Here is a 17,781-nt window from a genome sequence, read left to right on the forward strand (position 1 = left end):
AAACCGCCTTCCTTTGGGGTTCTGGTGATAAACACTTTCAAATGTTGGATTATGTTATCAATTCGTCTGTATATTTTTTAATGTTTGTTATTCGATATCTCCGACATTTCTGAACCAATTTTGAAATCTGGATGATTCTGAAGTACTTACAGATGAGACTGGGTTCTGAGAAAAATGGGACCAATCTGTATGCATATACATTCAATCAAAAAGAAAAATAATCTCGGTGGGCTAATCTCCTACGCTCGTCAGGCGTACCTACTTTAATTTTCATAAACATTTATATTTCATATTTTTCCAGGTTTGCGTTTTACACTGATTATCTACGGATTTCATTTCGTCGCGCATACATAGCCAACTAACGCAAAATAAACTTAATTATATTAGGTAGGTACCTTATTTGGTGTCTGGTCTGGCAATGTGGGTGCAAAACCGATCGCTCTAGGTTCAAATAACAGTAAAGGCATGATAACAATGTTGTCCTCGACCTATATCAGTCCTCGCTCGCGTTGGAATTACTTCGAATAACAATATTCCTTTATGCTAAATTATTCCATATATTACGTAGATATATGGAGTATATTTAGCATGGCATGCATAGTACTACATGTTATAATGCAACATAACAAGCAGAATATGCAAAACGTACAATAGTTTTTCTAAACCATCTGCTTTATTAAAAAAAACTATGGCAAAAGAAAATTTACTAATTTCTAATGTGAAAGCTGTGAATAAACGTCCAACGACGAAGGGCTTTTAAATTAATAAAAATGATATCCGCGATTCCGTTATGGATTTCCCCAAACGCACATCGTATCTCAAGGTGACACCAATACGTTCATCACTTTTTAATATCTCATTTAAAAGCGGAAATGCGAAGGAGAAGCTATCTTAGGCAAATTTGTATGCATGTTATTGAAATGCGTACATTTATTCGCTCACATTATCAGTAATAAATAGTCCAGTCATAGAATCGAATCCAATTTATTACACTGTTAATAATCCGCAGATAATCATGTGCGCTCAGTTCGAAGAATATATACACCCACAACTTCCGAGAATCACGAATATTAGTGTTCTGAATAAAGTAACAGCGGAAGATGATATGAGGAAAGAAAAGTATAGGTATACTATAAGTAAATTATATAGGTAGGTAGGTATTGTACGCCCAATGCAACTATTTAGACAGCAGGAGATCGATTGAGTCCAAGATGGAATCGGGTGTTAGAGGGAATGGTTAAGGTAAGGTTCAGTCATGGTGTTGGGGAAGGTGCGCATTGTCAGTGTAGTCGTCGTAATCGCGGGGCGCATCAAGTTCGTCCTCCCGTGCATCGTACTCTTCGCCCGGGTCTTCCTCCGACTCTTCCCCCACTCCCCCCGGCCCTCCCCCTCCCGCGCCGTCCTCGCTAGGCTCCCGGGGTAGCGCTGCCGCGGATTCCTGCCACACCACACATGCACTCAACTACCCACCACACTGATATTGTTATGATACACTGCATGCAGATACAACAAATAGTTAGTTGGGAATGTAGATTATTTTTGTTAGGTATCTAAATACCGATTGGTTATTCATATCTACTTCATACTAAAATATAATATATGTTATATAAATATTTCATTTCTCGGTTACTTATTATGATAATTTTGTAGGTATCATATTTTGATAAAACCCACATGACATGATGTAAACTAAATATTATATGTATCACAAAAGGTCAATAAAATCATAAAATGGAAGCGTCTATTATCTATTCTCTACTCAATTTAACTGATGTGTACCTTCTTTGGGCATGACTAATACTCGTATTTTCTTATGCTCTCCTTCTTGTTGCTAAATTGTTGTGAAAATTACAATGAATAATTTTGAAGATGACTTATCACAATATTCACAATCGGGTACTGTATATCAGTCATTTTACAACACTCATAAAATACTTATTGCTAGTCAAGGAAATACTTGTAATACTTATATTTTGTAGTGAATTGTCAGATACAATCAGACCCTCTAGCACAACTTGCCTTGTCGCGCGCTAGTCCATACTTGAGGTCGCGCTTGATGTATGTACTCGCGCTCGACAAGGCAAGTTGTGCTAAAAGGGCAGATAATAATTATGTGTAGTGTATAGGCACGTATTCGACGGCACAACAAGACCCTCTAAGTTATTCTGAACTCTTATTTGACTTGTGATTAATTCACTAATAAATATTAATCAATGCACTTTATTAAGCTACAACAATTCAAAACCAACACCAATGATTATCCAAAAATTATGCAGCCAATATTTCTAAATAAGCAGACTACTTTATTAGTAGTGAGTAGTTATATGAAAGAGGGCACACAGTACTAAGTTGTGAGAGTGTAGTATACCTTGGCGGGTCGCCATCCACATCCTGGTAACGGTAGGCCATCGGGCCCGAGTGGGCACGGCGCATCAAGTCCTGGTACACCTTGCTCGCCTTTATCACCTTTGTCACCCTTGCGCCCGCGCTTCCCTGCCGGACCCTGCGCAATAATCACGCGTTACACTACGCTGCTCCACCGACAACTCGCCACAGGCGCTCGGCCCTCATGCGTGCAGGGCAGCCGATAAATCCACCATAGTAAGAAAGCTCAATTCTCTTTCAGTGGAAATTCATGACTGCCTTGCTTTCTACAGTCAAGAAACGGGCCGAGCCCCAGACACTGGCTGAGTTTTCGATTCTGTCAAAGCAGAACTCGGCAGAATCGAAACCAATAACCATTTCAACGAGGTTAATATTCACATTACGTTGTATTGATGCACACCGTGTTAGTGAAGCCATGCAAATGAGATTTTAACTCGGAAAATTAGAGACGTGTCGATGGAAATCCGAAACAGTGGATGCAGGAAACAGAAAATTGTGGAAGGCCAAGATTCGTTCCTGCACTTACGGGTTCTCCTTTATATCCTTTGTCGCCCTTCGGGCCCTGCGAGTGAAACAATTTGTTAGCGCTACATACGCACACTACATCACATCACTACATACCGTCCAACTAACCTCTTGTCCTGGAATGCCATCCGTGCCCTGAAAATTGTTAAGTGCGCATCAGTGTATTAGTCCATCAGTGTTGTTAGTGCAGTATTAGGAATGCGAAGCAAGTATTTTGCGGAAGCAGGTTCTACACGTACCGGGAGCCCGGGGTCACCGCGTTCTCCCTTGCTGCCTGGCTCGCCCTGCGCGCCCTGTACAGGACAAGCACTCATCACTTACACGCGTGTTCCTCTCAACAATCAAGCTTTTACAAAGAATAAAGAAATGAATGACTTAGCGATATCACTAAAGCTTATTTCAAGGCTGTTATTCACAAATGAGTGAAGTGAACGCTGCTGAAGGTATGTAGCAGAGGAGCGTATAATGAATCGTCGGGATACTCACCTTCATGCCGTCGAGTCCAGGCGGGCCCTGCGGAACAACGCACCGGTCAAATCAACGCTTCTCTTATGGAGGGCAGGCGTGGGTGCAGTTACAGCGACATGCGACGGAGCGAGGAAGGTCGCCAGAGACAGTCGGCGGGCAGCTCATTCACGATCAGGATGGAAGGCAGAAGAGAAAGACTGGTATGCATAGCATGCAAATATTTATTTTCCTCAAAATAATTTGTAAACAACAATATTCTTATGCTCTCGTGACGTATGGTACAAATGACAACTTTCGATTCTCATAAAAAAACTAAATCCTTAAGAATAGGCTTATAGATTAGGAGGTACCCCGATTAGAGTAGAGTACAGAGAGATAGGAAGGAGTATTTATATGAAGAACTTTAGAAGATATACACTTAGATTAGAGGTAGGGAGCCTCGAGCGGCGAGCGGAGTGCTCCATATGTATGCGCTTATCCTTAACAACTATTAGATATGATTTGTACATTTCGTCATTAGATATAATTATTTGTTATTACAACAACATACAAAATGGCAATGGAATATAATAGGACAATGCTCGATAAATAGATAAAGGTGAATACGTACAAGTCAACATTAAAGTACATAACATTAGGAGAGTTGAGGGACACGGCACGCGCGTTGCGGGAAACGCGAGACGCGGGGCGCGGGGCGCCGGCCCCTCGGGACGGTAACACCCGGGATACAAGGCCATGCGCCGTCGCCTAGCTGCAGCCGCCCTAAGCCGCTTAAACTAATTTCGTCAAGCTATCTTTATGTATTAAACCATTATATATTGCCTCATTTTTCGTCCAAAAATCTTATTTCTTCTCTTAGATTTGTTTTGTTCTGATATTTTTTTAAGTGCCAGAGTAGGTAGACGGCGGCAGCGGCGGGGCGCAGGGACGCTTTGCTTACTAAGTACCTATTGTTACACACCATACACGGCAATCGCCTCACAACGTCCACAATCACACCTTACAACAGATTGTCCGCTACAATACACATTGAGCGAATTATCATACATAGGTAGCACATGTAAAGGATATTAAAAGATTGGTAAATAGAATAGTTACAATATTATAATGAGAAGATATGATGAATGTTTACCTAGACGACTATAATTTCTGTTAGCTGATTTGAGCTAGCGTTCATGCTCATACCATTGTCTCTGTGCAAATATGCATACAATACGTTTATTTTAATAATAATACACAATATACGCATGTCTACACAGGCGGGGTACGTTGCAATTATTAGTTACATTACAATGCTTTTTCTAAGTGATAATTGTCGAGATACTACAACAAAATGGAGTACTTAGGTTATTCTGTATCAGAAAATAATTAAGCAGCAGATATATTATGCAATTAGTCCGTAAGAATTATAGGTTTAATAGTATATCTTTAGGTTTTAAGAGTATCCAATAGCAAATGTGGTTAAAGTAAAATAACGAAGCCGCAACATTACCTATACATCTGCAGTTGAAATTCGAAAATCACCTTAATGGTCGTATCGCGAACAGGGATCAAATAGGTATAGTCGTGTCATTCAGGAAGTCACGCCCCACTCTTCTTCTTAATCTCAAATAGTACACATCTGCAATCTTTGAGCAATGTAGTAGTTAAGTTGACATATATTTTTTCAGTTATTTGGCTATGTGAACTGATTGATATGTTATGTATCGACAAGAATAATTGCTACAAGGTTGCACTCTTGTGTTATAAGCGATTATAAAAAGGGGACGTCTTCGTGGATGGCTAAAACTATTATATGCAAAGCGCATTGTAACATAATAATTTATAGTAGTACACGCATTGACACAAATACAAGGCGACATGATTTGCAGTGTGTCTATTTCTGCCACAGCAAAGACATATATAACTCCGTATTAGGCAGATAAAGTCTAAGAAAAAAAAACGTACCTCAAAACCATACAGAAAAAGGTACGGTGACCTAGATGGCGATACACCTTTGGGGGACGCTCAGCTAGATGGCGCTAATTTAAATATTTGACATTTTAACACATATCAAGCTAAGAATATGGGCCAAATTGTCAAAACTGAGGTTCAAAAGTTTTAAGCCTGTGTCGAGAGATGGCAGTCTATGCACTGTGATTACACATTTTACTTTGACAGTAAGGCACTGGTCCCACCGCGAGCAAGTAAGCTATGAGCTATCGGCTATAAAAACGAACAAAAGATAATCACTCCCGTGCAAATAAAAGAGACACGGCGATGTTTGTAGTTACTCGCCCAGCGGTCAGCTATCAAAATCACCGTGTCTCTTTTATTTGCACGGGAGTGCTTATCTTTTGTTCGTTTTTATAGCCGATAGCTCATAGCTTACTAGCTCGTGATGGGACCAGTGCCTAACACTTTATAATACTCGATCCTTTTTGGCTACAGTTAGCATATTATAAGTACACTTGGCACTAAACTAATTTAATCAGACAAATGAATGAGTTTAGTACCATTTTATGTACTTAAATATGTAAGTCATTCCTTACATGAACAGAAACAGGGTTGACACTTTGAACTCATGCGCCGTACGATCTTAGTGAGGTATTAAGACATAAGTTCGGTAAAAACCGTTTCGTTTCCTCTATATACAAAAAATATTTCATACTTTAAAAATAGTCGCTCTGATTGTTCACTATATACATAATTGTTTGTTATTATAATATGTGAATAGGTAACTACTTATTCTTACAACTATAATAATGAGAGAAAACAAATAGATGATGATATTTATATAGATGACAGTTTAGGACTTACAATAGCGCCAATTCATATGAATTAACACTTATTTAATGGCATTGGCGCAAATGTACAACCAAAGTAAAGATACTTATAGGATTATAGTATAGTTAGAGAGTAGAATAATGTACATAAGTAGTTTATTATTTATAAATAGGTACCTCGATGTGATGGTCGGTTGGTCGGAGCACTGAGTAAGTGCTGTTCTATTTTGGATTTTAAAGATAAGTATTATTTAACAATGCAATGAACAGTAACTGGCGCCTACCTGTTGCGTTAATATGTGCTGAATTGCTGCGTTTTGGACTCTGACTTTAATAAATATACATTTTAAAAAGGAATATTTTTTATTCTAGCTTGCTTTTCTTTGGCATAAGAGATATCCTCTTTGATTTTTACTTTATTTTTGTAAATCTTTAATAAAATCGATATCAGTGTTAAAATGTGTGGCATTAAACATTAGAGAGTTCGTTCTCATAAAAAAAAACGATTTGAACACTCCTCCCTAATTCGTTTCAAATTCTTTAAAAGTGAGTAGGTATCTAGGTATTAACTAAAATACTGTTTGACATCATTAATAATGATTCAAAGTTGAAACTGAAAATAACGTCGATTCTAACTCCGGAATCTAAACCTAGCTCGATGTGTAACGCACGGCACAATGTCAAAAATATTATCTTTTACACAGGTCTGTAACACTTATGCTAAATTTGGTAACGTCGCTTACATCTAGCTTACGACTACATACAACGTACGTACAAATATTACAATTTACAGCGGAGTAGGTGATGAGCGCCAGCGGGGGAGCGGCGCGCGGGCAGAGCGGCGTCACTACGTGAAGGTGAAGTCAGGTGGCCACCGGTTCTCCTGTAGTAGCCATACCCCAGGGTTAGTACCACGCCACACCACGGCGCGTTACCCAACACTACCAAACTGCCATTAGCGCATTTGTAATAAATCTCATCTGTATCCCGGCCGACTACAATCTGGATGTATTCAAGTCAAAAGTGAATAGAACCATTACTGAACCAGTAAGCTACAACTTCGGCGTTGTAGTCACTTTCCATCAGGTACTAAGGTCAATCACTGGCCAGTTTAACAAAAAATAAACCGGCCAAGAGCGTGTCGGGCCACGCTCAGTGTAGGGAGGGTTCCGTAGGTATTTTTCTCAAAAACTACTGAACCTATCAAGTTCAAAACAATGTTCCTAGAAAGTTTTTATAAAGTTCTACTATTGTGATGTTTTTCATATTTTTTTAACATAGGGTTCAAAAGTTAGAGGGGGGGGGGACGCACTTTTTTTTCCTTTAGAAGCGATTATTTCCGAAACTATTAATACTATCAAAAAACGATCTTAGTAAACCCTTCTTCATTTTTAAATACCTATCCAACAATATATCACACGTTGGGGTGTGAATGAAAAAAAATATCAGCCCCCTCTTTACATGTAGGGGGGTACCCTAATAAAATTTTTTTTTCCATATTTTATGTTTGCACTTTGTTGGCGTGATTGATATACATATTGGTACCAAATTTCAGCTTTCTAGTGCTAACGGTTACTGAGATTATCCGCGGACGGACGGACGGACGGACGGACAGACAGACATGGCGAAACATAATGATGTCATAGACAGTATAATCAATCGGCCAAGCCAGGTGGTAATGTTGGGTAAGCGACCGAGTTATTCGTAGCAAAATATATTTAATTTACCTACTGTGAAGCTACAATAGGAAGCTATGTTCTTTTAGTCCCAAAGTTCCGTGACATCGTAGATTTGGATTAAATGAGAAATCTGATACTTCTTTTATCTAGTATGTACTGAATCCGTTAATGGGAAAATTTCCTTTGGGGATATTTGCAGTATCGGCCCAGAACTAAATGATAAATATGACACATTTATGCCAGATCATGACTAGGAAAACGCGATGGTTTTTACCAGTATAATGATAAAATGTTGATAAAGCGGGGAATAATTATCACGTTTACAGCGTTCCTATTTGCTTCACAGCGATAAACTATGCATGCTGTTGCAATCCATTTCCCAATAAATGAATAATAATAATTAGTGCAAACCAGTGAGTCATGTTAGTGATTTATCATGTATTTTGCTATAGGTAGTCAAATATATACTTACTCTAGTGCCTAAATCGCCTGGCCGGCCTGGCTCGCCTGGCTCGCCTGGTAGACCTACTGGGCCCTGAAAACAAAAAAGATAAATACCTATTATGGTAAAATTTTTCATCGTCACATCACATTACAAATCTAGGTTCATTTATTTCCTATCGAACCACTATAAATATTTAGGAAGTAGTCAAAAACTTATTTGTAGTAAAACGTATTTACCTACATGAAAAGCTGATGGCCTAAGAGCTAAGAGTTAAGTGCTTTTAAATAATAATAATAATAAATTCTCCTACGGAAATGTTTTTGATATTTTGCCAGTCGCTTTTTAGAGAAGAAATGCGTACTAATCATAAAAGGACCTAGTTTGCCCTCTGGGTTGAAATAAATAGCATCGCTTTCGTAAAACTACCTATTGTCTAGGTACACGCCAAATCCCGGGATTAGTTGCCAAAGCGGCTCTAGTGCTATCATAGGCTGTGGCAAAAATGCCGGGATAACGAAGGGAAAAAACCGGCTAAGAGCGTGTCGGGCCACGCTCAGTGTAGGGTTCCGTAGTTTTCCGTATTTTTCTCAAAAACTACTGAACCTATCAAGTTCAAAACAATTTTCCTAGAAAGTCTTTATAAAGTTCTACATTTGCGATTTTTTTCATATTTTTTAAACATATGGTTCAAAAGTTAGAGGGGGGGGGACGCACTTTTAGGAGCGGTTATTTCCAAAAATATTAATAATATCAAAAAACAATCTTAGAAAACCCTTATTCATTTTTAAATACCTATCCAACAATATATAACACGTTGGGGTTAGAATGAAAAAAAATATCAGCCCCCACTTTACATGTAGGGGGGGTACCCTAATAAAACATTTTTTCCATTTTTTATTTTATTTTTGCACTTTGTTGGCGTGATTGATTGGTACCAAATTTCAGCTTTCTAGTGCTAACGGTTACTGAGATTATCCTCGGACGGACGGATGGACGGACGGACAGACAGACAGACATGGCGAAACTATAAGGGTTCCTAGTTGACTACGGAACCCAAAAAAAGGAATAGCCTATTCACAAACGGTAAAAATCGTTGAGAAGTTCAAGTATTCAGGCACTTACAGGTAATCCCATCGGTCCCGCGTCACCTTTTTCTCCTCTATCTCCCTGAAAATAAAATATATAATATGGCATTAAGGCATGAATAAGATCAATAATAAAGAGATTCACATTAAACGCCAAAAAGTTGTACAGTCATAATCATTTCAATGTTACGTGTTTATTGTACGTATTTTATTATATTCTCCTTGGAAGTGCCGTTTAGTATAACGTTCCTAATACTTATTCCAAAGTGCAAAAATTTTTGAAAATAATGTGGGCAATTAAATTGGTTTAGGTAAATTGAAATTTAGATTAAATGATGACAGTAAGTATATGTATGAGTTGCGCTCGGCTCTTAGGCCGAGTAGGCTTTGAAGGTTGTGAGTATTATACTTTAGGAACTCAGAATCGGGAAGATTATACGAGTGTGTGCAAAAGTTCGTCACCAATCGATAGTGACCACGACCATTCTGAGAAGAGTGAAGTGACAAAGAAGAGAGTATAGTTTCATCCTCGCAACTGTCATGTCACCGCCGACAGGCCGCCACCGCCCACTGCCAGAGGGCGTTTTCCAAAATAAATCTCAAATACCGAATTTCACCAGATCTGGACGTGTTTGGGCTCATTCTTCTCAGAATCACGAGCCGATACGTATTGGAAACTCGAATTTTGTATGGAAAATTTGGGACACATTTTTTTATCGTCGGGATCGAATCTGCTTGTGATTCTGAGAAGAATGAGCCCAAACACGTCCAGATCTGGTGAAATTCGATATTCGAGATTTATTTTGGAAAACGCGCATGAGTGGCCGTGTGAGTCGGGCTTTAGCCCACAGCACGCGTCGCGCTCGCACACTCTCGACCAGTAAAGATACCTCGGATCTGATCATGCTCCTCTTAAATTAAACGGAGACATGTCGTGAAGTTATACGGCTTTGAAAACGCGAGTGACCCGTTTAAAGTTATTAGACAAATAGAGATTATTTATTTATTTAAACTTTATTGCACAAATTATCAATAAAAAGTACAAATGGCGGACTTAACGGCTTAAGGCATTCTCTACCAGTCAATCAATGAGCAAAACAGAGATAGTTAGTTTGGTGCACAAGATTATAAAGCCAGTATGAGATTGTAATGATTAACTACAAGTCGATACCTACTATTATAAAATAAACATACACAAATACAATAAATAAACCTACATACATATTAGTATAATGTACAAATAAAATACACATATACATAAATAAATAAATGTACCTAGTGCGAGATATCACGTAGATTTTAATCTCGAATTTTTGCAAATAAGTGCTTACGCTGCTAGCTTTTAAGAAAGTTTACTCTGAGCTTGCCTGATAGGCGGAGGGAGGACATTCCATAGACGAATTGCCTGACAGCTAAACGATTATAAGGGTACTTACAGTCTTGCCTCGCACGCCCGGCTCGCCCTTGTCGCCCTTGATGCCGGGCGGGCCCGCCACGCCGGGCAGCCCCGCGGGCCCCGGCGCGCCCGGGGGGCCCATCATCTGCAACACGGACCGAACCTTCACCGACTGTACCGATATGGTGGCTTAGCGACAACTTGCGCTCTCGCCCACGAGTCCATACTTGAAGTCCGCTTGATGTATGGACTCGCGCGCGGGAACACGACTTGTGCTAAACCGTACGACGGGTGTTATTGTTGTCCACGCGACACGTATTTAAATCGAACACTGTTAATTAGAAACATTTATTAGCCGTGTAAAGGCTGTATTGAAACTGTTGTCCTGCTGTTGTTGTTCAAGAAAAGAGCGTGCTCCACGACCGGGGCATTGATAGTGCATTGTAAATTGTAATGCAACATAGTTTTCTGTTTGTTTCACACTGTCTTATACTATATAGTAATATTACGAAGATTTCTAAGGCATATTCAACACAATACAATAGTATTTTATACAATCGTGATATAATACAAAGCTTTTCAGTCGAGTACCATGTTTTAGGCCACGAAGCTTGCTGAGTGGCCTAATAGTATGGTACGAGAGTGAAAAGCTTAATTATATCACTATTGTATACAATACTTTTTCTACGAGTCATCATCTTCATCATCAATGGACGAAAAATATCATAATTCAAGTTAAAATTAATGTTAATGGCGTCGTTCACCGTCGTATCAACATCGAATTACTTGGCAACCAATTGTTTGTAATAACCGTCTGTGATTCATCGATAACGCGATAGATAAAAAAAATGTGTTTCAGATGCAGACAAATTTGCCAGGTATCGAAAATTAGTATAGAACTTGTATAAAGTTCTATTTTTGAAATTATTACAGTTAACTAAAAGTGAACTGTAATGAAATATTATAGTTGACTTAGTGTCAAAGACTATCTAACACTGAAAAGTCAGTAGTTATAGTTTAGTCTGTGGTGTCCTAATTGACAGATTAAAGTCGACGAGTAGGAAAATCCTCTTTGTAGAACCTGAAAATGAATTTAAATACAAAGAAACACAAATTTATGTATAAAATAATAATTACAGAAAAAGCGGTTTTATTGCTAAACATTGATCTCTTCCAAGCAACCTTTATGTAAAATATCAATATAGCTACTAACTATTTATATAAAAACAAATGCAAATAGTCTCTTGAGTGTCCAAAAACTAAAGTTACATTTTACTGAGTACTCAGGCAAAGTAATTAAAATATTCTAATTTTGAGTTGTTCCGTTAAGTTAGCTAGTATTATGTTTTAAATAATGATTTTAAATGTTTATTAATGGCGTTTATTAATGACGCAATAGGTACTCAGAGACGTTTGAGGTGGCTAGGGCATTTGCACCGCATGAGCAGGGCCTCAATTTACGTGTAGGAAATGCGGACGTGAATATCGCTCCCGCATAGGTGTATAGTCACGAGAGGCGTTGTCTCTCGCATTCAGACGCTGCTTAAATCATCAATCAAGATGTAAGAGGCCTTACGAATGACGTTTATTTGGATTACATCCGGTCCCATCGCGAGCTAGTAAGCTATGAGCTATTGGCTATAAAAACGAACAAAAGATAAGCACTCCCGTGCGAATAAAAGAGACACGGCGATTTTGATAGCTCACCGCTGGGCGAGTAACTATAAACATCGCCGTGTCTCTTTTATTTGCACGGGAGCGACTATCTTTTGTTCGTTTTTATAGCCGATAGCTCATAGCTTACTAGCTCGCGGTGGGACCAGTGCCTAATAGAGACTTACATAATTATGTTATGTTGAAATAATGCGAGTTTCTTTTCATTGCAATTATTGGTGTGCTGAATTGTACACGTAACCTCAACAGTCCGCGACATGACTAAAATCGCATGTGAGTTCGCATGCTGTCTAAAATAAATACTTAATTCTACACATGGTAATATAATTTATATATTTACTTACAATTTCATGTCCGTACAGCTCGTATCCGGTGCCGTCTCCCTGCAAGTTCAACAGTGGCTATAAGATTAACAGTTCATGGGTTTCTATCAACAAAAACTTGAACTCGGTATTATAAAGGTAAGAATATGCTTTGCTAAGTTAGCCTGCAATAACTATTCGGTAGTCTCATTATTACTAGCAAGTTAATTCAGAGGAAGGTTTTCAGAACCTCATCGTTTCTTCTGTGGCAACATAATGTGAATTACCTCCTTTACCGATTATGACAACATAGACAAACAGAATCAAGTGACCAGTGACATTTTTGACGGGTAAAGTATAGTGGGCCTGTGTGGTGACGGGTTAAGAATTTCACCACCCCCTTTTTCCCGTGGGTGTCGTAGAAGGCGACTATGGGATATGGGTTAAATTGTGGCGTAGGCGAGAGGCTGGCAACCTGTCACTGCAATGTCACAGTTTCGTTTTCTTTCAACCCCTTATTTGCCAAGAGTGGCACTGAAGCTTTAGTAGTTTCATGTGTTCTGCCTACCCCTTTATGGGATACAGGCGTGTATGTAAAGTATAGTGAAAAACGCACCTTTGTTGACAATAAAGCTTATATTTTCAATATTGATGGCTACCTTGACCTTAATATCTGTTTAACGCTAACTTTATAATATACATGTTTGGTACAATATCATTCTAATGCACAAATGGATTTTTATAATACCGAGTTATGATATATCAGAGTCGATAGTTACCTGCCGCCTCCTCAGCTTTCTGTACTTCTAATGTTGCCGCCGTTCGCATCGAATAATCAGGTATCCCGGAAATAGAAAAAATACAGCGACATTTTAATATTTAGGTAATAGATATTAATAACAATGACAGTAAGTAGTACTATCAAAACCAGTACACAGTACAGTCATCTCATCTGCATTAATATGTTTCTCTTCGAAGGCCGCAATACCTACTGCTATGTGACAAGCTGTTAGGTATTACTCTTACAACTTTGCAAATAAGATTTTGTGGAATTATTTTTACTGCCTGATTAAGTCACATAGGTACAGTCAACCAATTGGAACCCTAGGCCACTGGAGAACTATGTCATAGTAACGTTATAAATCAGATTGTAAGAACTCACTTACTGCTTGTCATTTTGACATAGTTGTAGACCAAGGAGGCCAATTGGTTGACTGTACGTATTATTGCACGTGGCTATTCCAATTTTTAACGAGTAGGTACTTTCTAATTTCACATGTTACACACACTTCTTGCTTACAGGTCGTGCGCACAATAACACCTCGTGCGTGCCAACTAACTACAGTTGTATTAGTGGGTGGACGCTCGGAGAGGAGCGTTCGGCATACTGTGGTTCGGCGGGGCGTGAAGCGGGGCGGGCTCGCCCGCGTGCGCGCTTTGTAGCGTCGACTGAGGACACTTGTAGGAGCTTCAATTGTTTGACATGCACACCGCGCGCCCCGCCTCTCTGCACGCCCGATATGAGCGCCTATACCTTACACTTACATAATATATATTGCACTATTTCAGAAAAAGCAATGAATCTCACCGAGTCTCCCTTGTCTCCTTTCTCGCCCTTGAGGCCTGGATATCCGGGAGGTCCGGGCAACCCAGGTGCGCCCAGCATACCCGGCGAGCCCATATCTCCATAATCGCCCTTTTCGCCTTTTGGACCGATCTCTCCCTGGAAAGTGAAATTAAAAGTATTAATAAGATTTTTGACATTAAGTACATGTGTAAAGCGTGACCGGTCTACCACAAGGCCGAACTAGCGAAGGTCTTCGAAAACCGCTGGATGCTGGTATGGTAGGAAATGGGACCGCAGGCTATAAAGATTTCTTCTTCACCCTCGTAGGGAGGCTACGAGGAGGCCTTCGTAGAACATATTAGATGTTCATGAAACTTACTGGTTTCCCTGGAGGACCCTGCACGCCTGGCTCGCCGTTGAGCCCATCAAGTCCAGGCGGGCCACGTGGACCTGCTTCGCCGCTTTTCCTGCAAATACCAATAAGTAAGTCTATGACACATAAGCATAGAATAGACAATCAAACGGAAGACGAAATCGGAAGTTGTTTTGTATTTGAAACATGATGAATCGAAAGAAAAATATATAATTATCGAGTATCAGAACTTGGTAGAATTAAGTATTTCTATGTTTGTGGTAAAGAGATCAGGATCAGGTCGAAGACTTATTATGAGAGTTATAAGATTCGTGTCTGAAGGGTTTTCTTATTTACTTATAAGGAAGAGATATGTCATACTATGATAGTCATGAAAATATGTTTTCAAGTAAATATTTGAACAACTTCAGCTGCACTGTTCCATCGGAGCTGTGATATTAAAGCATACCTAGCTGTTGGAGATGTGTAGGTTAGTATAACTTACTCACTCCGGAAGCTATGGTATCTTTCACACATCTCTGAGTAGTAGGCAGCTTCAAGATTATGGTAGGTTAAGTGGTCAAACAGAACAGGTCAGTAAACATAGTTAGCAAGACTTGCATCATTTGAATTGTGACTCACCATCTCCACTGTGAACTCGGCGTAAAGCGACGCTGCGTGATGTCAGTAATACAAAAGCAACTACACCAAAAACTACTACATAAATTAGTTATCATTTGTACCATTAGTTACGTCGACAAAGCTTAACTTATTAGATACCATGCAGCGTGCAACGAGCTCTGGCATTAAGCTATTGGACAGCATAGTTAACAGAGGAGAAGAAGAACGAGTAAGACAGCATTTTTATATCATTCGCTTCCGAAATTTTGGTATGCTGTAGGGGATGCTCTCATCTCATAGAATAAGGGCAATGAGGATACAAGCTCCAGATAGGACTGAACTAAACGAGCGTACTTATATGTTAACTATCGTGTAGTAAATATTATTTGTCCATGTAGCAGCCCCAATGTATGTTTTTGATATTCTCCAATTGGACGCGTTCATCTGAAGCGATAGGTTCGGAAGATTTAGATGAATATGCCAATGGTATTGGGGACCGCACGCGTCACTGATGGTGACGACAGACGAGCTTGTACCCCATCGCAGGTGGCGCATGCGGCGCGGCCCCGGTGACTGCGCATGGCAGCGCCGGGACTTGCGCGGTAGTTACCCGCTTGCCGCGCTTGCCACGAGCGCCTTTGTCGCCGGGCGGCCCGGCCGGCCCCGGCGACCCCGACTCTCCTCTCTCGCCGCGAGCGCCCTCTGCGCCTGTACACACGCGCTATCGTCATACCCACAAACCTATCTTCGTTTCCTTCTCTCCATCTGTCTGTCCTATACTACGACTACTACTAGTGCAGAGCCTAGCAACGTATACTACAGCGAGTGGAACGTTATTAAAAGAGTTATAAGCTTGATTTTCTTTGTTAAATTTTGTGCAACTCGCTATGAGTTTATTTACAGCTTCACACTATTTGTGTAAGAAAGCGCTCTCACCACATGTGTTTACAGTTTGCAAGTTGTTAATGTATTATTTGGTGTTGAGTGGTGCTGTCTGGACTAGAAAAATTGATCATAAACTAAGGCAGTGGACTGGACAAACGTGACCAACAACGCCACGGGAGTAGCAAAGGCCATTCATACATTTAAATTTGCTTCTCGTCGCGCAGCCGGCCACGTGCGTTCACTCCCGGGCCTAAAACATAGCACGAGAAATATTTTCGGGTACCTACAATATTTTTACTGATGTGTAAAAATTGTGTACCGTGATAGTCTCGGCTATATTTCAGGATGGGCTATAGTATGAACTACACATGCATTCTACACAAGTAACTTGTGGATGTGTTACCAGGCGGGCCAGGCGGGCCGGGAGGACCCTCGATGATGCCGGTGGGAAAAGCGTCGCCTTTCAACGTTGTCGTGAAACCACGCTCTCCTTTGTCCCCTCTGTCTCCCTGAAAAACGAATAGTAAAGCGCAAGGTGTATAAATTCTGCGAAAAGTATATTAAATTAATAGCTTTTATATACCTACGGTATACTCAATCTCATAAATAATAATGTCAAATTATGCTCCTATAAGGAAAAAATACTCCCTAATAATGATAATTGATAACGCATAATCGTTCAGCATGCGGTCAACCAAGGTTATTTATATAAAAGTTTTTTTTTTCATTATTTTTTAGTACTACTGGGGTCACATTTTATCAGTTTACCGAACAATAGCGGCCTGTCAGTTTTGTTCGGCACTGTTACTTTTTGCAAATAACTGACAGGCCTATATCTGTATAAAACCAGTAATAACTCTTCTAATAAACGTAGGTACGTCGCGCGGTATACGTATTATGCCTACGTACGCAACCGTAAGCGGATGAGATATTCATTCTGGTTATTCTCATTCTTCATTCCATTAACCTTTACTACGGCCGAGGGCTTTTTTAGTTTAGCTAGTAGTCAGTACCTAGAACAATTTACTTTAAGGCTGTTAAATCACAATCAATTATAATCCTTAAAATATTGTAAAATATTTTGCGCGCGGCTTCGCTCGCGTTAGAAAGAGACAAAGTAGCCTATGTCAGTCTCCATCCCTTCAACTATCTCCACTTTAAATCACGTCAATTCGTCGATCCGTTTTGCCGTGAAAGACGGACAAACAAACAGACACACACACTTTCCTATTTATAATATTAGTATGAATATTATGGATAACTACCTTAGGTCCCTGTGGTCCGCTTGGTCCCGGTGGTCCGGCGGGCCCAGCGGGCCCGATGGGGCCCGGCGCGCCTGGGGCCCCAGCAGGCCCCGCAGGCCCCGCGCGCCCGTCATGGCCCGGCAGGCCCTCTGGTCCCGCTCCGCCTGGTGGGCCCGGAGGTCCAGGCTCCCCAGGTTCACCCTGTAACGTGGCAGCCGAGAATGTTAACATTGTATTTCACTGTTATGTCTGATGAAAAATAGTGAAGAAAAACTTACCTATGATCATTTTCAGAATTTGGGAACCCCCAATTAGCGAAAGTTTTTAACAAAAATGAATTCGCTGTCAGTTTTGTGACGACAATTAAGCATAAAATCTGTCTAAAAAT

At 40.1% G+C, this 17,781-nt stretch overlaps 1 protein-coding gene across 1 annotated transcript in view; it reads right to left on the minus strand.

The window, feature by feature from the left end:
- Positions 1–224: 224 nt before the first annotated feature.
- LOC125242319 (collagen alpha chain CG42342) overlaps positions 225–17,781 on the minus strand; it is a 281,195-nt gene continuing 263,638 nt past the window's right edge. Inside the window, exons 9-23 of the mRNA XM_048151093.1 lie at positions 17,415–17,594; positions 16,553–16,658; positions 14,671–14,759; positions 14,313–14,447; positions 13,504–13,530; positions 12,767–12,814; positions 10,789–10,893; positions 9,390–9,434; positions 8,295–8,357; positions 3,397–3,423; positions 3,150–3,203; positions 3,019–3,045; positions 2,912–2,947; positions 2,369–2,503; positions 225–1,438 (exon numbers count right to left, since the gene is read on the minus strand). Of these exons, the coding sequence (XP_048007050.1) occupies positions 1,250–1,438; positions 2,369–2,503; positions 2,912–2,947; positions 3,019–3,045; positions 3,150–3,203; positions 3,397–3,423; positions 8,295–8,357; positions 9,390–9,434; positions 10,789–10,893; positions 12,767–12,814; positions 13,504–13,530; positions 14,313–14,447; positions 14,671–14,759; positions 16,553–16,658; positions 17,415–17,594 (1,266 nt within the window). The 3' untranslated portion in view covers positions 225–1,249. The remainder of the gene's footprint in view (positions 1,439–2,368; positions 2,504–2,911; positions 2,948–3,018; positions 3,046–3,149; positions 3,204–3,396; positions 3,424–8,294; positions 8,358–9,389; positions 9,435–10,788; positions 10,894–12,766; positions 12,815–13,503; positions 13,531–14,312; positions 14,448–14,670; positions 14,760–16,552; positions 16,659–17,414; positions 17,595–17,781) is intronic.

Source organism: Leguminivora glycinivorella, chromosome 2, assembly GCF_023078275.1.
Source record: "Leguminivora glycinivorella isolate SPB_JAAS2020 chromosome 2, LegGlyc_1.1, whole genome shotgun sequence".
NCBI classification, from domain to species: domain Eukaryota; kingdom Metazoa; phylum Arthropoda; class Insecta; order Lepidoptera; family Tortricidae; genus Leguminivora; species Leguminivora glycinivorella.